General features: G+C 35.8%; 1 protein-coding gene across 7 annotated transcripts; it reads left to right on the top strand.

The window, feature by feature from the left end:
• Positions 1-1,767: 1,767 nt before the first annotated feature.
• On the top strand, positions 1,768-26,597 carry PNISR (PNN interacting serine and arginine rich protein). Of its 7 annotated transcripts, none has more exons than XM_030316012.2 (13): positions 1,768-1,882; positions 8,627-8,706; positions 10,792-10,911; positions 12,379-12,567; positions 13,951-14,174; positions 15,665-15,836; positions 17,840-18,030; positions 20,221-20,358; positions 21,542-21,641; positions 22,388-22,441; positions 23,504-23,674; positions 24,921-26,007; positions 26,251-26,597. In XM_030316012.2, exons 3-13 carry the CDS (start codon positions 10,824-10,826, stop codon positions 26,279-26,281), a joined length of 2,445 nt encoding a protein of 814 aa, XP_030171872.1. In that variant the 5' UTR covers positions 1,768-1,882; positions 8,627-8,706; positions 10,792-10,823; the 3' UTR covers positions 26,282-26,597. The 7 variants fall into 7 exon arrangements, with proteins under 7 accessions (XP_030171872.1, XP_030171873.1, XP_032449116.1 ...); XM_030316013.1 differs by having other exon boundaries at positions 1,779-1,882; positions 10,796-10,911; XM_032593225.1 differs by having other exon boundaries at positions 1,779-1,882; positions 12,799-14,174.

Raw genomic sequence — 26,597 nt, 5'->3', positions numbered from 1 at the left:
AAAATGATTGACCTATATTGGGGTTGTTCAAAATATTCGCTCATTTGACAAATGCAAGAATTCTTGTATGATAAGCAGTATGCTGACTGGCTGATTAGCAGAGATGGGGGTGGGAGGAACCATACCAGAAAATTGCTTCAACTTTTAACTAGAGAAATAGATTACAGGAAGTTAAGAACATATGAAACTTTAAGTAGGGCAATGAGGTTTCAGAGAGAAGTTTCTCTGATTGGAACGTTTCTCAAAGAAACAAACTTGAGTATCAGGCCCTATGCAAAAAATCTGGGTAATAAAATCAGAGCAAAAGCAGTGATAACCACTGGTAACATGTAGTATCATGTCTTTTTTTCTTAAGAGATTTAAAAAATCCGTAGTGTGTGTAGTCTTTTTTGTGCTAAGTGGAAATTGGGGAAAAGGGCTAAAAGAATGGAGCTTTTCTTTTGCTTCCTGTAGTATCTTCATGCCCTCACATCATGGTGTTGCCAAGTAATTATTTGTAAGCGTTTCTTCCAAGATAAAATTTTATTTCAAAGGCCACGTGGATTCGAGGACCAGCATATCTTTAGCTATTGAGGACTTCCTTCTGCTGATCCAGGAGTATCTAGGTTTCAAGTGTTCTATTAAGGAAGACTAAGTTTCATACAAATAGTATGTATATTTCACATCTGTATTTATCTTCTTTACCCATCTATATGTACATAATTTTCTCTTCCAATTTGCTTTTTTTTTTTTTTTTTTTTTGCTTGCACAATTCCCTATGAAACAACTTGGTTCACTCTTGAGTCCGGCAAAAGTTTCTAGTTACTCTCTAGAAAGGCACTTTCCAAGATTTAGTTGAGAAGTAAATACTGTATCTTCGTAATACTTTCGTTTTCCTTGATTTGTAGCTCCTAGCCTGGAAATTGATACTTTTGATACTTTAACGTCGTTCGTATTAAAACATCGTGCAAAGTATTCTATTCGAGGAAATGCATTGCAGAAATCCTTACGGGAGGCCATCTTGTAGTCCAGAGAAATGACTAACAGGACAGAAACGGATAGCCCCACTTTTCCCTAAGGGTCACGGGTAAAGAAGGAAAATATCGGGACTAGCTGGGAGACGTATAGCTCAGCCAGTGTCGCCAGAAGGGGGCGCGAAGTTTTGAGGTTAACAAAGACCAGCCGCCGCGGGTTCAGTTAAGGTCTCTGCAGTCGCTACCATCCAGACTGGGCACTTCACTAACGGTCGGTCTGTCCGAAGCGGAACCCTCACAGACGTTCTGTAAATACCGAAGTCTGGAGAACTCCAGAACTTCCGACCACAGCCTGGCCAGCCTGAAGTGCCGCTCTCTACGGCCGAGCATCACGCCGTAGTTGGTTCAGTTTGACCCTGACGCCCCGCCGTAGTGTGAAAGTAGCGCAGCGAATTCAGCCTCCCTTTTCCGAAGCGAAAACGTTGCTGGGAGAATATACGGCCCCTTGAAAGAGGATCCGTTGCTAAAGTAAAAAAAAAAAAAAAAAAATTGAGGGCGTTCTGTACTGAACACGTAAGCTCCTGGCTGTCTGCCCAGTGTAAAGATGAAAATGAGTTGAGCCTGGCTCAATTAAGAGGTAACCTACAGGAATGTTCAGACACTTGCACGATGTTGACTAAGAAGTCCCCGTGGTTTTGCCCAAAAGAAAAATGGCACCGAGACAAATTACCGGGGTATAGTCACGTGCTGAAAGACCAGGATGGGGGACAACATGGCTTCAGATGACAAGCGGATGTTATTATTATTCACTTCCGGGTGCAACCAATCAGGCGCCATCTTGTCTTGTTCGTGAAGAAGTAGAAGCATCGAAAGGTTTGGAGAGGTATTACAGGAACTGTGGCGACAACGGGGTTCCGGAACCAGAGTGGGTAAGTGGTGGGAAACAATTAGGCGTGGGGACTTGCCAGGCCATCACAGCCTTCTTGGTTTCCGTGGCGAAGGTAGATTAACTTAAACACGTAAGCTGCGTACGCTGCTTGGCGCGACTGCTGGAACCTCATCTCCTTAAAGAGGCGGTGTCCGCCCGATTTGGTGAATCGGATCGGTGCTCTCAGTGAAGAGGAAATGTTGTTATTAAAGAGAATGCTCACGACTTCTTCCTATAACTCTGAGAGTTTTCTCTCGGATCAGAAGGGACTAATTGTTGGGCTCCTGACCGGCCGTTAAGCACTGCGCGTGCGCAGTGGGAACCCCCTTATGGGGAGGGGGGTGCAAGGGGGCGGAGGAGGCTGGGGCCCGGACCTGGACCTTTGCGCTGTGCAGTTCCGACTACGCAGGCGCGGTCAGGGCACATGCGTCCTGTTAACTCCAGTTAGGTTCCCTAGTTTGTATTTTTCTTGTTTTTATCCAGCTATGGACTTTGTGTGTTAAGCTTCAAGAGGGAAAGGGTAGTATCCAACATTTCAGTTGTATTGTGGTGGATATTATTGTCATCTGAACATCATGAGCACTCGAGAGTTTGGTTGTTGGTGGTTAATTTATAGAAGAGCAAAATAAACTTGGAATGTGTGACTTGAGTGCCGCAAAGCAAAAATAAAAATAAATTTGAACAGTAAAGATTCACCTGAAGGACTGTCGGGGCTGTAGGGATAGTAATAGTAAATCGGTTCTTTGGAGATGTTCATGAGACCATATTTTTTAAAAAAAATGAACAGATTTTATTTTTTAAAAGTTTTTGATTTACAGGAAAATTGAGCAGATAGTACTGAATTCCTATAAAAACACCCCCGCCTTATACAGTTTCTTTATTATTAATATGCATCAGTATGATGCATTTGTTAGAATTAATGGACCAATATTGACACATTATTATTAACATTATTATTATTATTGTAGTTTCTTTGTATTTCCTAAGTTTTAACCTAATGTTTTTTTCTGGCTCATGATTCCATTTAGGATACTATATGACATTTAGTTGTCATGTGTCCTCAGCCTTCTTTTAGTTGTGATAGTTTCTCAGGCTTTCTTAGTTTTTGATGACTGTAACAGGTTGAATTGTGTCCCTCCGAAGTTCATATATTGAAGTCCTAACCTCAGTATCTCAGATATAGCCATTTGTGGAGATAGGGTCTTTAAAAAAGTAAAATGAAGTCATTAGGGTAGGTCCTAATCTGTTAGGACTGGTGATCTTATAAGACGAGGTTAGGACACAGAGGGAAGACCATATAAAGACATAGAGAGAAGACAGCCAACTATAAGCCAGAGAGAGAGGCCTTCGAAATAAATCAACCCTGCTGACGTTTCCATCTTGGATTTCTAGTCTCCGGGAGGATGAGGAAATAAATTTCTGTTCTTTAAGCTACCCAGTCTATGGTACTTTGTTATGGCAGCCCTAGCAAACTGGTACCATAACTTGGACAGTTTTGAGGCTCACTGGTCAGGTATATAATAGAGTTCCCTGCGGTTGGAATTTGATGTTTTTCTCATGATCAGACTGATGTTAGGGGTTTTGGAAAGGAAGATTACAGAGGAGCAGTGCCTTTTTCATCACATCCTATCAAGGGTATGTAATATGAATGTGAAAAATCACCTCAGTCACCTGCTTGAGGTGGTGTTTGTCAAGTTTCTCCACTGTAAAGTTGCTCTCCCCTAACAACCCCCTCCTTTCCATACTGTACTCATTGGAAGGAAGTCCTTTTGCACAATCTGTACTTGAGGAGTGGAGAGCGATGTTCTCCCTCCTTTTTAGGATGTAGTATCCACATAATTTAGTTGGAATGCTTCTGCATGAGAGATTTGTCTGTCCCTGCGTATTTAATCATTTGTTTATATCAGTGTGGACACATAGATATTTGTGTCATAAGTTGTCTTAAAATCCATTGTTACTTTATTTTGTTGCTCAGATTGTTTCAGTTTTGGACATTGGGAGCTCTTTTAATTGTCTACTATGACATGCCTCCATCCTTTTTTTTTTGTATCTATAACCAAACTATCCAATTCTCCAATTTTTTTTGAGTGCCTCTTTTGATCTGCAAGTGGCAGAGCATTTCAGTATATCCTAAAATGCATGTCCCATCAAATAGCAAAATTTGTTTTACTAAATTTCAAATGATTACAAGGTTAGCCTCTGCTAGGGCCATTTCCACCTAACCTGAATTGAACAGATGAATTCTTTTTGGCATTGAGGTCAGTCATCTGATGTGCAGTGATGTGGCAGGGGAGAAAAGGATTGTTGCATTTTGTGGTTTCTAAACTGTATGTGTGATCTGAGAAACATTTTACCATATGCACTAAAGGATAGATGTGTTTCTATATCTCTTTGATTTTGCAATTGATGCTTAAGTACTTTAAAACAGATACTACATTTTCATTCTCATTCATCTGTTAGTTTATGAGAGGACTTTTGCAAATATTAATGACTGTCACTTAAACAAGTAATTTTAAGAATCTCAGAGCAACAAGTGTTCTAATATAGAGTCATCTAAGAAATGGAAAAGATAAACGATGGTCATTTCAGGTTGTATTAGTTTCTTAGGGATACTGTAATAAATTATCATAAACTGAGTGACCTAAAACAACAGAAATTTATTCTTTCACAGTTCTCTGGGCTGGAAGTCTGAAATAAAGTTTTCTACAGGGCCATGCTTGCTTGCTCGCTCCACCCTCAACTCTCCAACCCTCCTTTAGGGGAAGATCCTTCCTTGCCTCATCCTAGCTTCTAGTGGTTTTCAGCAATGCTAGGCTTTCCTTGGCTATAGACACATCACTTCAGTCTCCGCTTCTGTGGTCACATGGTGTTCTCTGTGTGTATCTGTGTCTCTAATAAAAACACCAGTCATTGGATTAGGACCTACATTAAGCCAGTATGACCTCACATCTTGAATACATCTGCAGCTATCCTATTTCCAGATAAGGTCACATTGATAGTTTATGGGAGTGAGGATAGGACTAAAACATAATCTTTCAATCTGTAACACTGGTCATGGTCATAAACTAGATTTTTCCAGCCATATGTGATAACTTGGATGCTCTGATGGCAAACCATTGTTACTGATCTTTCTGTTTTTCCTAAATCCCAATTGTTGACAAGGAAATAGCAGGTAATTTAGCCCCATGAAGGGAAAGGCTTGCAGCCTGAGATCTATAATCATATTTTCCAAATCTGAGAAGTTGAGCCTAAGGATCTTTAAAATTAAGGCTAAAGGAAGGGCAAATAAATTGGAATTGGCTTTTGATGTTATCAGATCAGAGTAGCAGTGTTAGAATGTTCTTTTCATCCTTGAATATTAGTGTTTTTACTTGATAAGGAATTTCACTGAATGAGTAAAGTAATTTCACAACTTAATATGGGCAAAGCACTATGGAGAATTCATGTAATGGTAAGACTCTGCCCTCAAAAGATCTTGTACAAGCCATGAAAAAAAAAACAGCGAAAATTCATTGTAAGTCTCTATAACATATACACCGCATCATCTTTAGGTTATCATCATGGAAATCTTCAAACAGTGCAAAAGTAGAGTGTAGTGAACTCTAGTGTACTTATCACTCATCTTTAACAGTTATCAGTATTTTCCAAATCATTGTTAAACCAATCTGTAAATGTCATTTTTAATGGTATAAGGCAGTGTTGTTTCATTGAACCATACTGAAAGTATAGGACATCTTTTTTTATTATTGCCATATGTGCCTTCATATTCTTTATGTTTTCTAGATTTTTCATTTGTTATGTTGATTAGTTAGTAAAGAAGATTTTATGGTGAAGATGAAGAAAGAGTGGGGTTTCTAAATCCTTGCCATCAAATCACTTATAATCTTGTTCTTTAATCAGATAATTAATGAAACTCTTTATCAAGCATTGTGCCAGATGCTGAAACATATATAAAAGTTTATATTAGATATTTGAGTATACTAAGTCTTTTCTTAAAATCTGTCCCTTTACAAAATTCAGTGTAACTCTAAATTTTATTCTCATGACTGGAGAAACCCTTTTTGGACTAGATTATAGAAATTTACTCCCAAATCCTTCATAAGAAAATGAGACAGAGGTCAGGTAATTTGCCCAAAGTCTCACAGTTCTATTACATGTGTAGTGCTTATTGCCTATATATAGCTGTCATTATGGACTGTGCTGGTCAGCTTCCTTTGATTTTTTTTTTTTTTTTTTTGGTATCTTTTAAAAATCTATATATGTATTTTTAAAAACACACACTATGGTAAAATAATTCAAAGAACACAGATATAAGACAATCAGAATTCCCTGATCTATTTTCACTTCCCAGAGCCTACTAGTTTTTAAGCATTTTTGTAATTTAGGGATTTTCTATACTAAATTTCATTCTTAATAAGAAAAAACCTCAAGCAGCATCATTATTCATGTTGTATCACATAATTTGTTTCACTGCTTAATATAATTTGTGTATCAATATATGTCAACATATAAAAGTCTGTGTTACTCATTGTAATGGCTGAATAGCAGTCCACTGGATGGTTCTCTTGTATTTCACCCATTGCCCTTTGAGTGACAGTAAAAGCAGATGTTCACTGTTACAAACATGCTGCAGGGGCTGGGGTTACATGGTGAGTGTACTCATCCATGGTTTAAGTCGTGGAATTGCTGGTATTTTGATAAAATACGGTAATGCTAAATTGTCTTCCAAAACAACTAACCTTTTGGTGTTTTACTCACCCCCTCGTTCAATACTCATCTTCTGTAGCCAAGTTTTTCAACTGCAGATTTCATTGAAGCATTTTATCAAATACCTCCTAACTTCTTAATTCCTTGACTTTTATTGTCACTTTCTTTTGCTGTATTTTTATGCTGTTCTGCTTCTCACAATTTCACATCTCTGTATTTTTCTAAGCCTAAGTGTATCAAACACTGTATTTGAATAGTAGCTTCCATAAAATCTTTGGGGGCAAGAAGCTTTGGAAAACATAGTAAAAGTAGAAGTGGCTGGTTTTAACAAATACAAATGGCTACAAGTAATACAAATCAAACTCTTGAAAATACGCAAGTAAAAACTTTTTGTGCATGGGAAAACTCTTGAAGTTCCTTTTTTTCTTTTTTAAAGCTTCACTCAATGATATTGTGAGAGGGAAGGACAAGAAGATTTTTTTTGAAAAAAAATTTTTTTCCGAAGATACCTCAGGTTACTTTCAAAGAAGAAAAAAAGAGTTGAGTAGAAATGGCTTGGCTTGGTTGCCAACCCCTTTGCCTGCCCCCAATTGTAAACTTGAGGAGTGCTCTCAGAAATGATACTGAGATACTGAGAAAGTGTTGATGGTGGTATTAAGCTCTACTTTTTGAAGACTGCTTTGCTGAGTTTTCTTTAATATTTGTTTATTTTTGAGACAAGAGAGAGAGAGAGCACGAGCAAGCAAGCACTAGGTGGGGAGGGACAGAGAGAGGGGGAGACACAATCTGAAGCAGGCTCCAGGCTCTGAGCTGTCAGCAGAGTCTGATGCGGGGCTCAAACCCCTAAACTGCAAGATCATGACCTGAGCCAAAGTCGGACACTTAACCAACTGAGCCACCCAGGCACCCTTGCTGAGTTTTCATGTGTTTCTCATTTAATCCTCAATGAGGTGAACACTTATTTATGTCCTCCGTTTTACAGATGTGAAAACCAAGAATTAGTGGTTAATTTGCCCATGTTCATACAGCTGGTGAGTGGTTTAGGTGGGCATCATGAAAAGAGCTTGTGCTCTGAAATCCAGGTTACTGGCCTTAAAAGGAGAACTGAAAAGTTGTTTATGACAACCATTAAACATGAGTAAGTGAAAGCAACTTTGATTTCTAGAGAAGTAAATCTGTGTATTGGAAATGATGGTTGGGAGTCAGTACGGATCATTTTCATCATGAAAGTGGTTTAAGGGCACATCTATTTGCAACTCTAGTAGTGAGTATATAGAGCTAGTTATGATGCCTACATTGTATGAGTTTATAACCTATGACAGAAAAATCTGTGCATTGAGTTTTGATATACCATTTACAGCTTTGGAAAACACAGCAAGCCATGCTTACAACAGCTTTTTGGTTCTCATAAATACAACAGCTTTGCTGTATTAGAAGGAGCTAGAGACTATTCATTTTTGCAGTTGGTATTTAGAGACTGATGTATGCAAAAGGCTGTCCTGTCCCTTATGGGAGATAAAAAGGTGAATAGATTTGACTTTCTATCAACTTTAAAAAGCTGTTGATCTAATGGGAATAAAATGAAAACATTTGAGGGACAAATTGTTTTCACCTTGCTGGTGTTAATTTTAAACTTAGAATTCTATAGAAAAACCTAAATTAATGCATCTTGTTACTTGTGCCATTTAAGTTAATGTCAGGTGAATGAGAGCTTTTCAAATGTTTCCTTTTTTCTCAACATATATGACAGTCCCTAAATTGTTTCACATTATTTTATACTAATGAATTGTTCAAGTAAATAAAAAGATATTTATTTGAAAGGGAAAAAATTTTAAAAAGCTTTGCTTTGTCATTTGTGATGTACCTATTTCCCTTAACTTTAAAATGGTAGTTTCTCATTATAAAGTTAATGGGAGGAAAAGCTCCAAATTAATTTAGAGATGATCACACTTTTATGTTGCATCTCTAGAATTTTATTAATTCTAGTAACTCTTCATAATCTAGGAGTAAACATATACTCTTTTTTTTTCCCCCTCAGGGCATAAGTAATCTTGCTGCTATGCTTCCAAGCTGTAGTCTGAATCAACCCAAATTTTAAACAGAAGGTGAACCTCTGAGGTTAGTCAAAATAGCAGTTGGTATTTCTTCTGGGGGGTTCCTCTTTATTTATTTGTTACCTTTTAATTAAAGTTGTAAAGGATTCTAATAAGTCATTTAGCTTTTAAAATGTTTAAAGGTATAGTTGAAAAAGAGAGGAAAGAAAATCTGAAGAGATTAGAAAAAGAAGCATATGCAGCTTGGAATTGATACTCAAGTCTGTTGTTGGCCTCAGGTGTGGTGCTATTTAGCATATTCTAATGATGCCATTATTATAGACTGTATTCAGTGACTAGAAGTCAAGTGCACTTGACTGTAAGGAAATCAAGGTAACAAAGGAATGCATCTTTTCTAATTTACAGCGTTCTTTACTTGAAAGGTCAGGATCTGACATTGATAGAACTATATGACATTGTGTGAATGCTGCAAACTCTTTTAAGAGACTGAATTGTAACAGCTAGTTGTCCTATTTGAGTGGGTGTCTCTTACTTCCTTCTTATCTGGCTTTCTTAGTTTTTTTTTGATCCCGCAGTGCTAAGGCTTGCTTTTGTTTTGTTTTTAGAATAGAGGAAAGGGTCATTCTAGAAAAATTCAGTTAGTGAAAATTTATTTAATGCCTCTATGCTAAGCCTTAGGGTACAAAAATGAAGAAACACATCCTGTTTGCCATGCATATCAATGGTTCTTAAAAGGGGTTGTATGTCAGTGTTGGATAAAGTAGAGCTGTATTAGACTTGTAGGAATTTTAAACTTTTTATTATGAAAGTTTTTAAATTAGTTTAGAGAAAAGTAGACTAGTAGACTAGTGTGATGCCCCCCACCCCCCGCCCCACACATCACGTAGATTTAACAGTTGTTAACACATTTGTGCTCTCCCTTTCTTTTCCATGGTATTTATTAAATGTTAAGAAATCTGCTCTTGTAGACCTATCTGACTTTCTGGATTTGTCAAGTTGTTTCTTTTGATACTGTTTATGTCATTCTTTTGTTCCCTTTAATTTCTTTATAGTAGAATTAGATCCAAAAGCTCAGTTGGACTCCGTTAAACATTTTTGGAGAAAATATTCAGAGTGATTTGGGGATATAATATTGTGTCTCATGAAGAGGCAACTAATAGTCTGTAGGGGTGGTATTTGAGCAACCTTTGAATTTGTGACTTCTCATCAACTTGTCAGATTTCCTGAATCAGTTGTTTCATTAGGTTTGGCAATATAGTAATTTTCTGAATTTATTCTACTTCTGTGTTCATTAGCTCTAATTATAAGGAAGAGTTTTCCTTCAACAGCTAGAGCTGTTTGGTTACCCATTTTAGGGAGTTTTGGTTGGGAAGAGATTAAATCACTTTTTTTCTTATAATCTTTATTATTTTTTTATGTTTTGTTTATTTATTTTTTGAGAGAAAGAGCTTCTGGGTGTGTGGAGGAGGGCAGAGTGGGGGAGAGAGAATCCCAAGCAGGCCCCCCCTGTCAGTGCAGCGCCATATGCAGGGCTTGATCCTACAGACTGAGATCACGACCTGAGCCGAAACCAAGAGTCAGACACTTAACCAACTAAGCCACCCAGGCGGCCCTTCGTATAATCTTTAAAATAAATAACTGTATTTCCAGAGGTTTGTATTGGGAAAAAATAGATATTTTTCCCATCTTGTTGAGCTGAGTTGATTAGAGCCATGCTTGCCACCATTAACATTAAATTTTAAACTCTTGGGGCGCCTGGGTGGCTCAGTCGGTTAAGCGTCTGACTTCGGCTCAGGTCATGATCTCGCGGTCTGTGGGTTCGAGCCCTGTGTCAAGCTCTGTGCTGACAGCTCAGAGCCTGGAGCCTGTTTCAGAGTCTATGTCTCCCTCTTCCTCTGACCCTCCCCTGTTCATGCTCTCTCTCTCTCTGTCTCAAAAATAAATAAATGTTAAAAAAAAAATTTTTTTTAAAAATTTAAATTTTATACTCTTGCTTGCCAATCTAAAAATTCCACTTCCCTTTGGTAAACTACTGACCAGAATTTTAGAGCTCTGATCACATAAATGTATCATCATATAATAGTTTCTGATGTGTGAGCTTTTAAAATTAACTGTGATTCTCATTTTTAAATTGTTTATTTTGTTGAAGATAGAAAATCAAATATATTTTAAAAAGTCAGGATGTGGGATCAAGGAGGACAGCCTTGGCAGCAATGGCCCTTGAACCAACAACAGTGGATGCAGTCGTTCCAGCACCAGCAAGATCCAAGTAAGGAAATCAGTTGAATTTGGAAATTGGGAAAGGGGAGATACAGATGAATGGGAGATAGGTGATGGGATTAAGGCAAATGGAATTGGAATTGGTTTATTGGATCGTTTTATGACCAAAATATAATCTTGTCTCATAAATAATACTGCCATAGCATACATATTAGGGAATGAATTTTTCTTTAGAAGACTTCCTCAAAGAGTAGAAAGCTTTATGAAGATTTTACATTTTTAAAACTGATTTAGTTCTTATTTTTCTAAAGAAAGAGGAAAATCTTCCTTAAATGTGTTGCTTAAGTAAAGCATACTTCTGTTGTTCATTACGTAGCTCATAGTCAACTGAAGGTATGCTATATATATCATTTAAATTTTTCTTTTTATTATGGAATATTTCAAGCATATATGGGTGTGGAAAAGAGTGAGGGAGCCCCTTTTTATTACTTAGGTTTCATAGTTGTTAACTCATGGCCAGTTTTGCTTCATTGATAAGACCTCTTCCACTGTCCTGCCTTTACTGGGTTAATCTGATTCTATTTCTTTTTTTAATAGCTACATAACATTCTGTTATAGTACTGTAAATTAGTAAATCACTTTTGGATGATTGTAGCTTTGTACTTTTTGAAATAATTATCATTTTGTATACATATCATTGCATTGTTACATGTCCAGTTATTTTCTGAAGAAAAAAAATCCAGGAACTAGGTTTGTCATACCACTGTCAGCACATTTGAAAAGTTTTGGATACACACTGCCCAGGTTCAGCTCCACATGGTTTATGCCAGCCTATGTTTCCACCAAAATGTATGAGAATACCTATTTAATCTTTACTGCAATGTGAAAAACTGTCTTATTCTACTTTGTTTCCTTTATTAATATTAGATCTTAAAATGTTAAGCATAGATATTGGAGAAGGAAGAGGACCTTTAAGATAGTGAGGCAATACATTTTGAGTAAAGAATGGCTAAGAAGTTGCTAAGAAGATGTATTTTGACTAGAGAAGGGAGCCTTAGCTAAAGGGTGACTGTGAGGATGAGCAGAGATAGATAGTTGTATTCATCCTAAGTCTACAGGATCCATTGTGGGCCTGGATAGGATATGTTTGAGGAAGAAATTCGTGAGTTTGATCATTTGTTTTTATAGTAATTAAAAAAAAAAAAAAAAACGAAAGAAGACTTTTAAAAGACTCCGTAAACTAAGGTACAGGGGATAAATTTCTTATGAGTTAATATTAGAAGCCAGTTAAGAGTGATTTTGTGGCATTGTTTTCCAGAAGTCTTCTATTATTTTGTAACCTGAATATGGGTTGTTTTCTAAGCATCCTTTCAGCCATAACCAATTTAATATTTAAAATCTGTAATATTTAAAAACTCTAGTAAGGAACAACTGAGATGCTAGTTTTACATAGAGGCACTCTTCTTTTAGGTCTTACATTCTGAATGGTAACTTCTGCTGTGTTCAATTATGTTAGGTCAGATTGACTGGGCTGCATTGGCTCAAGCTTGGATTGCTCAAAGAGAAGCTTCAGGGCAGCAAAGTATGGTAGAACAACCACCAGGAATGATGCCAAATGGACAAGATATGTCTACAATGGAATCTGGTCCAAACAATCATGGGAGTTTTCAAGGGGATTCAAACTTTAACAGAATGTGGCAACCAGGTTTGTTGTTTCATGTTATCTGGATTTTAGGACTATTTTTAAAATAAAATGAGGATTAAATAAATTGTTTAATTTGCTTAGTTTTATGACTTCTTGAAATTGATGCTCCTTAAAGAATAGGCAGTTTCATTTAGATTTGACCTTGAAATTTTGTGGTTAAAATTATTCTGTACTCAATCTGCTAGCATTGTGGCACTCAGTTTGATTCTTTTCTTGGTTCTTCATTCCTAGGCTGACAGGGGCTGGGAACACTGGAAACCTCACTTGGCATCTAGGGAAGAGAGCATTCTATGTCTCTCTGTTGCAACCTCTGGCCTTTTCAGAAGCAGCACTGGCAGAGCAAAACATGTCTAGCCTCTAATTAAAGAAATATTGTGTCACTAAGTGACAAATTAGTCTGTCAAATATACTCTGCCCCTACCATCCACCCATCTTTTCTTTCCTTTTTTTTTTCCAGATAGTGAAGATCTTCCATAAGTTTTTATATGTTTTATTTTTTTGTTTGTTCATTTGCATTTTTACTTCACAGTATGATTTAGATTTCTTGATGCTAATTCAGTTTTCCATGTCTTGTGTTATTATTTTGAATAGTCACTTGAAAATATTTATAGAGGAATCTTACATTTGAGTATGCTGATGGTGAAGTTTTAATCTCCCTTTCCCTATTAATACTTATTATTGTTTCTCAGTGTAAGAATGGAAAACTCAGGAAGTAATCCTCTAACATCACTTTTAAAAGAATAATGAATATTCTAATCTTTGATACTCTGAGGTAGTTTATTTCTAGTTTTCTTGAAGCTACACCAAATTTCCCCAAGTTTGAAAATGTTTTGGTTCCCAAGTTCTAGTTCATAAATGACTCACCCTGGCATTCCCACTCCCCAACTTTATTCTACTGGTTTTCTTTGTGACCTGGACAGGTGATTAACCTCTGTGTGCCTCAGTTTTCCCTCCTGAAATTGGCAAAGATAATACCTGATTTCTCCCTACCTCACAGGGATGTTGTGAGGATAAATGTGTTCATGCAAGAAAGATATTATATATAAAATCTCAAGGTGTTATTTTTTATGGTATTGTTACTGGACAGAAATAGAAAAAGTCAACAACAAAAAAATGCTTTGGATTTTGTTACATTATTAAAAATAATTTTGGGCATTTGATTTCTATATGTTTAGCATATGAATTAGAGTGGAGTTAGTTCATTTGAATTATTTACTAGTTTAATTAATTGCTTATTTTTAAGATATACAAGAGGAATTTGACCCAAGAAGTCATAAATTTTTAAATCTGTTTCTTTGCTGAAAAATCTTTCTTGAGATCTTAAAAATTTGTGATGTTGTTATAACCCCCTGTTGAATGTTTTTATGCCTAAATCCTAAATAGAATGGGGAATGCATCAGCAGCCCCCACACCCCCCTCCAGATCAGCCATGGATGCCACCAACACCAGGCCCAATGGACATTGTTCCTCCTTCCGAAGACAGCAACAGTCAGGACAGTGGGGAATTTGCCCCTGACAACAGGCATATATTTAACCAGAACAATCACAACTTTGGTGGACCACCCGATAATTTTGCAGTGGGGCCAGTGAACCAGTTTGACTATCAGGTGAAAGATATTTTGTTGCTTTAATATTGTAGATGTGCACGTAATCCATTCTTTGGAAGTGTCTCATCAAGAGTACCTAAGATCTGTGTTTCACTTTTCAGTCTTGTACAGATAAGCACATATTATGTCTCAGAAAAATTCTCAATTTTTGAGTATTAAAATCATTAGATTTTTTTTTTCTGGTGTCTGATATGCTTAGGAGAATGATATAAAGGATCATTAGGGAAAAATTTGGATAAAAAAAATGTGTAAGTGCAATAGCTATATGATGTTTTGTTTTCTAATTTATAATTTCAAAATGGTATATTTAAATGTTGAATAAAGTTTAGAAAATGCACAGTAGTTGAATACATTATTTGTCAATAATAGATCATGGATAAGACATGAATAAAATACATGAAGAACATAGATCATCTTCCTAAATGCAGTTCCTTCTGCTATATAGAATTATGACTTTTTCCTTCTGCTATATAGAATTATGACTTTTTCTAGTGTTGTCATTTTTTTTCCATTCTGACATGACATGTTAATGAAATTGTACATAATTTCCTTTGTAGCATCTAATTCATTCCTAGGGACATAGAACTCTATGGGAAATAGTATCGTTATGTGGGGCTTTATTTTCTCTAATCACTCTGCCAAGGGTCCACCCTCAAATTATAGTGCTAGATAATCATTTTGAAATAACTGATTGTAGTTGTTACCTTATAAACTGAGCTATCATGATTTAAAGTTTTGAAAAAACTCAGACATTATTTCACTACTTGTATTAATAATGGACATAAATTGTAAACAGTATGCACCTTGAGACAGTAATCCTCATTCATATGTATTCAGATACTTATTGTGTATACTCGTACTTGGTATACAGATATGACAGTGTTTGTTTGGTTTTGGTTTTGAAGAAATGTAGTGGCAGGGAACTTCTACTTACACCCCATTATCTTGATAAACCCCCATGCTAACAAGACAGAGTTCTGTTGGCAATGGGCTTATTAGAAAAGCCTCTGAAAATAGGAAAATTGCAAAAAAATATTTAATGATTCCATAACTTTTATTTTGTTTAAAATAGATAATATTTCTTGCAAGATTATAGAAACAACTAAAGTTCATAAGAAATAAGTTGGAATTGATTAAAAAAAAATCCTGTATTTTCTAGTTATACAAAAACTGACATTTGATTTCATGGTAGTAGAAGGATTATTTTATAAAAGGTCATATATATATCTTTTTCTATATTTATTGAAAATAGTGTATTAGCTGAATTTTAGATGACTCTTTGCATTTACATAGGCAGAACATCTTTATCTTTCTTAAGAAAAGTAAGCCTAGGTTCTTGGGGCTACAGAAATATCGGTGGATATTAGAACCATGGAATTCTTGGATTTGCTGCACACATGGATTTCTACTGTCCCAGTTCATAACACACGTGTGTCCCAGAGAGTATATTGTATTAATGTGAAGAAAAATAAACTGCAATACTCTTTCAGCATGGGGCTGCTTTTGGTCCACCGCAAGGTGGATTTCATCCTCCTTATTGGCAACCAGGACCTCCAGGACCTCCAGCACCTCCCCAGAATCGAAGAGAAAGGCCATCATCATTCAGGGATCGGCAGCGTTCACCTATTGCACTTCCTGTGAAGCAGGAGCCTCCACAAATTGGTAGCTATTTAAGTTTAGTGACCACAATTGGCATGATTTCTTGATCATGTATAAAGGATATCTTGTTTTCTTAAATTGTTCTGACACTTCTGATATGTTAGGAATTGATAGTTTAAAATCCTATCATTTTAGTCATAACCCTTAACATTACAAAAAAGTTGATGGTCTAAAATATGAAAAGTTCTGAATAATTTTTTAAAAATAAACCATTATCTGAAACTACAGATTTTGTGATGAATAATAAATTTATCATAGCTGTTGCATTTTGGTATTTTCTTCAGTGTTGGCAATTTGGTACATTATGCCAGTATATGAACAGTTCCCCCTTTTAAAACCTCTTAATTGTTCTCTGTCTCTGGTCTCTTTCCACTCTCAGTTAATCTGATATGCTGCTGCCAGATTAATTTTCCTTTGGTTATTTCACTTGCCAGAAATATTTTGGCAGAAGATATAATTTTTTTCCTTTTTCTTTTTTTTTTCTTAAAAAATTTTTTTTTTCAACGTTTATTTATTTTTGGGACAGAGAGAGACAGAGCATGAACGGGGGAGGGGCAGAGAGAGAGGGAGACACAGAGTCGGAAACAGGCTCCAGGCTCTGAGCCATCAGCCCAGAGCCCGACGCGGGGCTCGAACTCACGGACCGCGAGATCGTGACCTGGCTGAAGTTGGACGCTTAACCTACTGCGCCACCCAGGCGCCCCTCTTTTTTTTTCCTTTTTATGAGAGAGAGAGGATGTGAGCCTGGGAGAGGGAGAGACAGAGAGAATCTTAACCAGGCTCCATGCCCAGCACGGAACCTGACATGGGGCTTGATCCCACAACCATGAGATGAGATTGTGATCTGAGCCGAAATCAGGAGTTGGATGCCTGGTGCTTAAACGTGGGGCTTAAACTCACAACCATGAAATCAAGAGTCGTACATTCTACCGAATGAGCCATCCAGACGCCCTTGAAGATTTAAATTTTTAATATAGTATAACTAATTTATGTCTAATGACATGTTGTAAACTTAAACTTTGTATCTAGAAATCCAAATCCAATACTTAATATACCAGAACATTTAAGTCTTTCCTTTTTATCACAAAGTAGACATGATAGGAAGATTCTAACTTCTTTTTTAACTTACAGAATCATAGTTCTTCATATGAATTCTCATTGTGAAAAATAGACTTGTGCTTTTGTTTGACTCTGTTCTGTTTTTATTTTTTTTTTTCAACGTTTATTTATTTTTGGGACAGAGAGAGACAGAGCATGAACGGGGGAGGGGCAGACAGAGAGGGAGACACAGAATCTGAAGCAGGCTCCAGGCTCTGAGCCGTCAGCCCAGAGCCTGACGCGGGGCTCGAACTCCCGGACCGTGAGATCGTGACCTGGCTGAAGTCGGACGCTTAACCGACTGCGCCACCCAGGCGCCCCTGTTTTTATATTTTAAGAAGCAGTGTAGTATAAAAGTTTGGCTTGGAATTAGCCCACATCACTACTACTGTCTTTTTAATTTTGAATACATCATTAAGCTTTTTGAACTTGAGGTTTCTTATTTGTAAAAGAGATTGAATAATAGTAGTGATTTTTTTTTTTTTTTTTTTTTTTTTTTTTGAATTAAGTGAGATGATCATTTAATGTGCTTTCGTAGTGTCCTGGCTTGTCATAAACATTTAGACAATGTTCACAAAGGGCCTGGCTGGCTCAGTTGGTAGAATATGTGACTCTCAATCTCGCGGTTGTGAGTTTAAGCCCCACGTGTGGCATGGAGCCTACTTTAAAAAACAAAAAAGACCATATTCACTGCTGCTCTTAAAAATGATCTTAAAGAGAAGCATAATGGTTACTGGGTTGCCTTATCACTGTCTTACTGAAGAATGATAGTTATAAGCACTCATATGGCACCAGAATTCTTTTATTTCATTTACTTACAAAGTTGGTAGAAGTTCAAGAATAAGGAACTCATACATTTATGATTTTTATTAAACTAACTCATAAATATTGTTTTCCATGTGAAACAGATGCAGTAAAACGCAGGACTCTTCCAGCTTGGATTCGAGAAGGTCTTGAAAAAATGGAACGTGAAAAGCAGAAGAAGTTGGAGAAAGAAAGAATGGAACAACAACGTTCACAATTGTCCAAAAAAGAAAAGAAGGCCACAGAAGATGCTGAAGGAGGAGATGGCCCTCGTTTACCTCAGAGAAGTAAATTTGTAAGTGTTAGAGTCACTTGACATGGAACTCCCATGTGATTTGAATGTGAAAATTATTGAAATAAACAAGTAATTTAGTTATAAAAAAGTATTAGAATAATATTCTTGAGATTACTTTTAGTAAATATTTTGAGGATTATGGTTTTTGTTTTTTAATTTTTTTTTAATGTTTATTTTTGAGAGAGAGAGAGAGAGACAGCATGAGCGGGGTAGGGGCAGAGAGAGAGGGAGACACAGAATCAGAAACAGGCTCCAGGCTTTGAGCTGTCAGCACAGAGCCTGACACGGGGCTCACACTCACAGACCACGAGATTATGACCTGAGCCGAAGTCGGACGCTTAACCAACTGAGCCACCCAGGTGCCCTGAGGATTATGTTTTTATAGATGTTGTTATTGAGGGTAGAGTAAGGAGAAAAAGGGGGCAGTGGGTTTACAAAACATTTCTTTCCAGAGAGAAATTACTCATTAGGCTGCTAGATAGGTCTTACCTTGAGAAACAAATCCATATTCTCTTGTTGCAGTGCAGCTGATTCCCTAGTGGTGGATTATAAAATGAAACTAAGTTAAAATGGCAGGGGAGAAGGAAATCTGCCTTTTTTGAATATTTAAGTATATGTTTATACCAGAAGATGAATAACTTTCATAGTTTCTGACATGCACGCTGAAAGTAATTAAGTTAAATCTTTAAACCTTCATCAGTTAGATGGTGTGAGTGGCTTAGGAATTTTTTAATTTAGCAGTAATGTGCTCTCAGCTGACATGATAGCCATAGTACTGGCTGGTATGCAACTCTGGAAATTGGTCTGTCTCCCAAGGCCATTTTATGCTTCAGAAATAAATCACAAGGGGACAGCAGGGTAACTAGATTCAAGTAGACATTGGTTTAGCTTAAATTCCATAAATGCTATAATACTTTCAGTGTTTCACAAAAGCACCATGCCAAAGATGTGTTTTTGTTGTGGGTATTATGAAGATAAGAACCAAAAGACTGTCATAATAGTTTGCCTTTTTTTTTAAATGTAATTATTAACTTTTAACATGAAATAGTGGATTTCCAGATTTGATAGGTTTAGGTGTCAAAAAAAGTGTTTGGAGATTATCTTCCCTCTTCTCCCAAATGCTTTTGGGCTTGTGTTACATGTATTCTTCCCCTAGTTCAGATAGTCTTTCCATAATAGTGTTTCCATGATCAACTTATCTTTTACTTAGTAGGATTTTTAAGGGTAACTCTAGGATACTTCTTTGCCTGAAGAAGCCCCTTTTTAAGGTGTGCCATCTGGATACTGAAAACCTATAGCCAGAAGCAGAGACGAACTCTGGCATTTCTTACATCTGAAGTAGGAAATGATGCATTTCCTACATCTCATTTCTTATCTGTCCATTTTGTAGCAAAACACATTTTGCTAAGTTTCAAGGCCAGCTAAGATCTGGAAACTGACACAGATCTTTAATTTTAAGTGACATGATTTTAGGTAAACAAGCTTAAATTTGTAGCTATATGAAAGTAACATTGAATAATATAAATGTGGTTTATTTATCCAAAGTTCTACAAGCTACTTATTTCAAGACCATGATAGATAATGGATATTAATTGGGTCAGTCTTGGTATGATATTAATTTTGGTTATTTATAAAATAAGTCAAGATTGACTAAGGCAAAAAAAATTGAGGGGTGCCTGGGTGGCTCAGTCAGTTAAGCATCCGATTCTTGATTTTGGCTCAGGTTGTGGGATTGAGCCCTGGGTTGGGCTCTGCACAAATGGTGTGGAGCCTGCTTGGGATTCATTCTCTCTCTCTCTCTCTCTCTCTCTCTCTCTCTCTCTCACTGTCGCTCTCTCGCTGTCTCTGCCCCCTCCTTCTCCCTCCCCCATCCCTCCCTCCCTGTCTCTCTCTCTCTGTGCTTCTCTCTCTTGCTCCCTCTTGCTTTCAAAAATAAATAAATAAGCTTTTAAAAATTTTTGAAAAATAATTGATATTCCTAAGCTATCTTGTAATCTTATATTTCCTTTCAGGTAACACTTTATACTACTAAATGAAATCTATAGTACAAATTTGTAATGTAATTTAGAGAGAGATTTTATTTTTATATATCTGTTTCATAGACTTTATGGTTTTAAAATAGAATGTGTAAGATAATGATTTTACATTATAAGCATGAATTTGGGCTACCCATACTATTACTTCTTCTAGGATAGTGATGAGGAAGATGAAGACACTGAAAATGTTGAGGCTGCAAGTAGTGGAAAAGTCACCAGAAGTCCATCTCCAGTTCCTCAGGAAGAGCACAGTGAACCAGAGATGACTGAAGAAGAGAAAGAGTATCAAATGGTAGAATGTTAAATTTCTTACCATGTACAGGATTAAAAAAATATTTTTTACTGAAGTATAATTGACATAGAACATTTTGTTACAGGATTTGTTTTGTTTAGAATTTCTAAACTATTAGTTGACTGTTTTAAACATTTAAACTGTGAACTCATGAAACAATTGCAAAATGTATATTGATATATAGAGATGCTAGGTAATAATGTCTACAATTTATAATAGGAAATCGCTGCTTATGCAGCAGTTATTAAGCATGTTTCCTAATACCGGTGTTGTAAATAAACAGTGCTTTACTATATGAGACCCAAGAGAGCATTTATTGATTTATTATTTTCTAAGGTATGTCTTTTGAATACTTAGAAACATTAAAAGACTTCATAGAAAAATAAGTTTAGGAAGCACTGAGTTGAATACAGTTAAACATATTTCTTCATTGAAAGACTTAAAGCCTTAAATATCTATAATGTGTACTGTCATTTTCTGAGATTGGGAATATAATATGTTGCATTTCTTCTATTTAAAGACCAGTGATCTTTGGAATGTGTGTAGAAGATGCTGAGATAGTGTACTTTCGTTAGCAGATGAGTAATCTGGAGCCCTGAGAGGCTGAAGAACTAATAGTTGGTGTACATTTCAAACACTTGCTGGTAGCCAAACTAGTGCTAGAATCCAGCTTTTTATTTCAAGTCACTTGTACTCTATATTTCAGTAGTCAAGAAAAAAAGGACTTGATCTAACAGAGTGGAATAGCTATCTTTTCCTTCCCCTTAAATTTCACCTTGAGCCGAGGGTTAACCTAAGTTCCTAGGTAATTTAACTAGTGTTGTGCTGCTTACTAATACTGTTATTAAATGAAGGCATCCTCCTTTCAACTTAAAGCATCTGTGGAAATTTTTATTGATAGGGGCCTTTTAAAAATATTTTGTGTGTAGAATTAGAATTCAATTTCTTTATTATACAGGGAAATTCATACTTTTTTTCATGATTTTGAAATTTTCAAAGTTTTTGTATTTTAGAGTAATTTTCAAGATACTCAGTTCCTTGGAATGATATGATCTCTTGTTTAAAAATGTTTTATAAAATGGCTTTGCCTGTTAATTGTTTTTGAAAATATCAAACAGCGTTAGTAACTATAAAAATTAAATTAGGAACCAAATATATAAATATATAAAATATCCTTCTGTAGATGTTGCTGACAAAAATGCTTCTGACTGAAATTCTACTGGATGTCACAGATGAAGAAATTTATTACGTAGCCAAAGATGCACACCGGAAAGCAACGAAAGGTATATTGTGGGTGTTCTTGGTTTTGTTTTTCTGGGAATATTTTGGTTTTGGTGGCTATTTTGGACTTTTTTTGGTTGTCCCTGCTGAATTCTAGCAGATATTTGAAATATTTTCTTCTTGCATGTTTTTAACTCTCTGGGAAAGGTTAGATTCGTAGGACATCGTATTAAAACTGTAGAAGTATTTTTCCTTTTATCCAATTTGCTTGAGCACAAATGAGCAATTATGCTATTTTTTGATGAAATGTATAGTGGAAAATTCTTGATGTTCAATTTATTTCACCTGATTTTTTTTTTTATAGATACCGTAGTATTTGGTGTATAACTTTTAGTGTAGTTTAGTTTCACTAATGAATTGAATTGTGACCCTTCAGTTTTCACAGTTTACCACTTAAAATTCTTACAGAAGCAAGAGATTCACCCATCCCCACCCCCCATATTCTTGGTAACACTTAAAAAATATACTGAAAGCAAAATTTAAATTAGGGACCATACCTCAAAAATAAAAATACTGATGTACTGGTCAGTATTTTTCATCATTATAAAACAATTTCAGCTCACTTCAGCATTATAATTTCAAGGCCAGACATGCTACTGGTTTAAAATGAATGTTATGTTTTTAATGTTTCTTCTCTCCCCAAAAAGCAGCAATAGTAGTAGATTTAACAATACCATAGACTCTCATGACTATGAAATCGTGGCTATTTGTGTTAACATGTTGTTCCTGTTGTTGATGTGATACAAAGCTCCTGCAAAACAGCTGGCACAGTCCAGTGCACTGGCTTCCCTCACTGGACTCGGTAAGTGTTTTCCTTATTTGTGAGAGGGCCTTAAAGGGAAAATCACACTTACCATGTCTCTCTACATGTTCTGTTTTGAAACTGTACTATTCCTACTCAGTTTATAAGCCTAGATTTTAGGGTTATTTCGGTCTCTAAAGGTTTGCCTTTTTTTTTTTTTTTTTTTGACTAAAGCATTCACAGGAATTATTATAAATGTGACTAATTCATAGTTTATTGGGGCGAGTTGTAATAGTTCATTACTTAGCCCTGATTATATTTAAGCTCACTTTCAAAATGATTGCATACATGCCTTAGGGAAGAACCTATCCACTAATGCTGTTAATAGGGGACTTTCATTTAGATTGTGTTGTAGCAAGTTGAGTTTTAACATAGAGGAAAGAGTTTATCTTATAATAGTGTAATAGTAATGATGTGTTCGTAATTTGCTCTTTGCATGATATATTCTCAAGTATATAAAAGCTTGAACTTGCCTTTTCCACATCATTTCAAATTAATCTTTGTGGGGATCAACAGAAATGGGTAGAGCCAAATGCCCATGTGATTTTGTTAATGATTAATTACTATTTAGATCACTTCAGGGTGGGGAGTAGTTTTAGCACATTATCATTTCTGTACCAGTGAGAATTACAGTATTCTAATTTCTTTAGGGAAAAAATACTTTGCATACTACCTGGGATTTCTGAGCTTTGAACAATGAAAGAATTAATTTTAGAAATATTTTCAGGATCATTGGTAGTTGAATTGACTGTGCTTTAGTGAGGCTCTATTAGTGCCCTGTTAAATGGTTTTGTTGGTTAGTATGGACAGTAAAACAGAACTGTTATCATGGTTCCTTTATGGTGAGAAATACAAATATTTCAGAAAGAATGAGATACTGTCAATTTTCATGAGGGTTCTACGAACTCCCTTACGAATTGGAATTATACTCCTCCCCACCCCGAATAAGCATATTCTTCCAAGAAAAGGCAATGAAAAAATTAGCTTTCTTCTCAGACCTTAAAAATTTTTTAGTGTCTAGAATAATTTTTCCATATGATAGACTGAACTTTATGTACACAGGTGGACTGGGTGGTTATGGATCAGGAGACAGTGAAGATGAGAGGAGTGACAGAGGCTCTGAGTCATCTGACACTGATGATGAGGAGTTACGGCACCGAATCCGGCAAAAACAGGAAGCTTTTTGGAGAAAAGAAAAAGAACAGCAGCTGTTACATGATAAACAGATGGAAGGTATATCTTTTAGACTCACTTAATTTTTGTCCAGTTTTATTTGTATTTCTTTTTATTTTTTAACCAACCTAACAATATCGAGGGTAGACTTGAGGTTAGAATATAGATAACATGTGATGTGACTAAAACTAAGGTTTTTGGCTTATTTGCAGTTTTTATGAAACTTAAAATTAATCGTGGTATTCAAAATATGTAAAAGGTGAACTTTGTCTTGTTTTGTAAGACATTAATTTCAATAGCTATAAGTTGTCATTTAATGTATTTTTTCTTTCTAAAGTTTTCAAAATGAAAAAGAAGACTTTTGAAATGGCGGAAATGTATTTGTAAAACTATTGAAAAGTAATTTGTAGTTAGAATATTTAATGCGTAGCTAGCATATTTAAGGAAATAGAAGACTTTCTACAGAAAGGTTTTTTTTTAAACATTTATTTATTTTTGAAAGACAGAGCGTGAGCCCGGGAGGGGCAGACAGAGAGGGAGACACAGAATATGAAACAGGCTCCAGGCTCTGATCTGTCAGCACAGAGCCTGACGTGGGGCTCGAACCCACAAGCTGCAAGATCCTGACCTGAGCCAAAGATGGAAGCTCAACCAACTGAGCCACCCAGGCGCCCCTTTATAGAAGTTTTCAAATGTAAAATACTATCCATGACTGTAGTTTTTTATAGTTTACATAATGGTATTAGGAATACTGAAAGAGTGTTTTGAATTTTTTGGAAAAATCATACTTGGACAAGGAAATTATTAAGAGGTAGCAGTCGCAAATTTCCTGTAAATTACTTAACCTTTAAGTTGCCTTTTGAGACAAAAAGGAAATCTTTTCCAGTTGCTTCACATGTACCTTTCCACTTTGACACTCTTTTCTTGTATTGTCCAGGAGCATAGATAACCCTATAGGTGGCTATTGAACACTTGAAAAATACCAAGTTTAAGTATGCTATAGGTATAAAATAGACTAGATTTGAAAGATTTTATATACATATATATATAATATATATGTATGTATATATATTTGAAATGATATTTTTAATATTTTGGGTTAATAAACTATTGAAATTAAGTTCATCTGTTTTTATTTTCTTAATGTAGCCACTAGAAAAGTTTGAATACTTACGTGGCTTGTATTCTGTTTCTTTTAAACAATGCTGTTCTACTGTTACCATTTGATAGTTTGAAATTTGATAGTTTAGGGATTTTTTGGTCATACATTTGACTTTTCATAGTATTTTTTCTTTTTCTCTTTCAGAAGAAAAGCAACAAACAGAAAGGGTTACAAAAGAGATGAATGAATTTATCCATAAAGAGCAAAATAGTTTATCACTACTAGAAGCAAGAGAAGCAGACGGTGATGTGGTTAATGAAAAGAAAAGAACTCCAAATGAAACTACGTCAGTTTTAGAACCAAAAAAAGAGCATAAAGAAAAAGAGAAACAAGGAAGGAGTAGATCAGGAAGTTCTAGTAGTGGTAGTTCCAGTAGCAATAGCAGAACTAGTAGTACTAGTAGTACTGTCTCTAGCTCTTCATACAGTTCTAGCTCAGGTAGTAGTCGCACTTCTTCTCGGTCTTCTTCTCCTAAAAGGAAAAAGAGACATAGCAGGAGTAGATCTCCAACAATTAAAGCTAGACGGAGTAGAAGTAGAAGTTACTCTCGCAGAATTAAAATAGAGAGCAATAGGGCTAGAGTCAAGATTAGAGATAGGAGAAGATCTAATAGAAATAGCATTGAGAGAGAAAGACGAAGAAATCGGAGTCCTTCTCGAGAGAGACGTAGAAGTAGAAGTCGCTCACGAGATAGGCGAACTAATCGGTCCAGTCGCAGTAGGAGTCGAGATAGGCGTAAAATTGACGATCAACGTGGAAATCTTAGTGGGAGCAGTCATAAGCATAAAGGTGAGGCTAAAGAACAGGAGAGAAAAAAGGAGAGGAGCCGAAGTATAGATAAAGATAGGAAAAAGAAAGACAAAGAAAGGGAACGTGAACAGGATAAGAGAAAAGAGAAACAAAAAAGGGAAGAAAAAGATTTTAAGTTCAGTAGTCAGGATGATAGGTTAAAAAGGAAACGAGAAAGCGAAAGAACATTCTCTAGGAGTGGTTCTATATCTGTTAAAATCATCCGACATGATTCTAGACAGGATAGTAAGAAAAGTACTACCAAAGATAGTAAAAAACATTCAGGCTCTGATTCTAGTGGAAGGAGCAGTTCTGAATCTCCAGGAAGTAGCAAAGAAAAGAAGGCTAAGAAGCCTAAACATAGTCGATCGCGATCCATGGAGAAATCTCAAAGGTCTGGTAAGAAGGCAAGCCGCAAACACAAGTCTAAGTCCCGATCAAGGTAGTATACTTTTTAAAGTATTTTGTCTGATTTTTAAAAAAATTTGACTGAATTTATTCAAAGTTGAAAGTGTCCTTTCTCTCTCTCTCTCTTTAATAAACTCAGTTTGGTACTTGATAAATGATCATAGTCTTAAGTAACTTTAGAAATCCTATATAATAATATTTATTTAAAAATTGCAGATTCTTTAGTTTAAAATACATTTTTATTTTTAAATTTGTCTTTTCCCTTTTTTTTTTCCAGATCAACAACCCCTCCCCGTCGTAAACGCTGAGGAATGATGTGGCAAGGATGCCATGATGTTTAAAAAATTCCATGAGTTTTAAGGGCTTGTCTCATTATAGAGGCACATTGTGGCTGTGTAGGTGAAACCAGAATCTTTTTTTTTTTTTTTTAAATCTGTAAATAGGTGTACTTTTTCCAAATGCTGCTCCAAGTTACTTAATAGGATTTCTTTGTATTACATTTTTTTCAAAAAATAGTGCTTAATAAGACTATAAACATGCCATTCTCTTTCAGCTGTAATGTTCTTAAAATTATTCTTGAATGTACTGTGATGTCAATAAAGCTCTTCAGTTCATTTTTGTTAA

Source organism: Lynx canadensis, chromosome B2 (genome assembly GCF_007474595.2).
Source record: "Lynx canadensis isolate LIC74 chromosome B2, mLynCan4.pri.v2, whole genome shotgun sequence".
Classification (NCBI taxonomy): domain Eukaryota; kingdom Metazoa; phylum Chordata; class Mammalia; order Carnivora; family Felidae; genus Lynx; species Lynx canadensis.
This window is presented reverse-complemented; position numbering and strand designations above follow the sequence as displayed.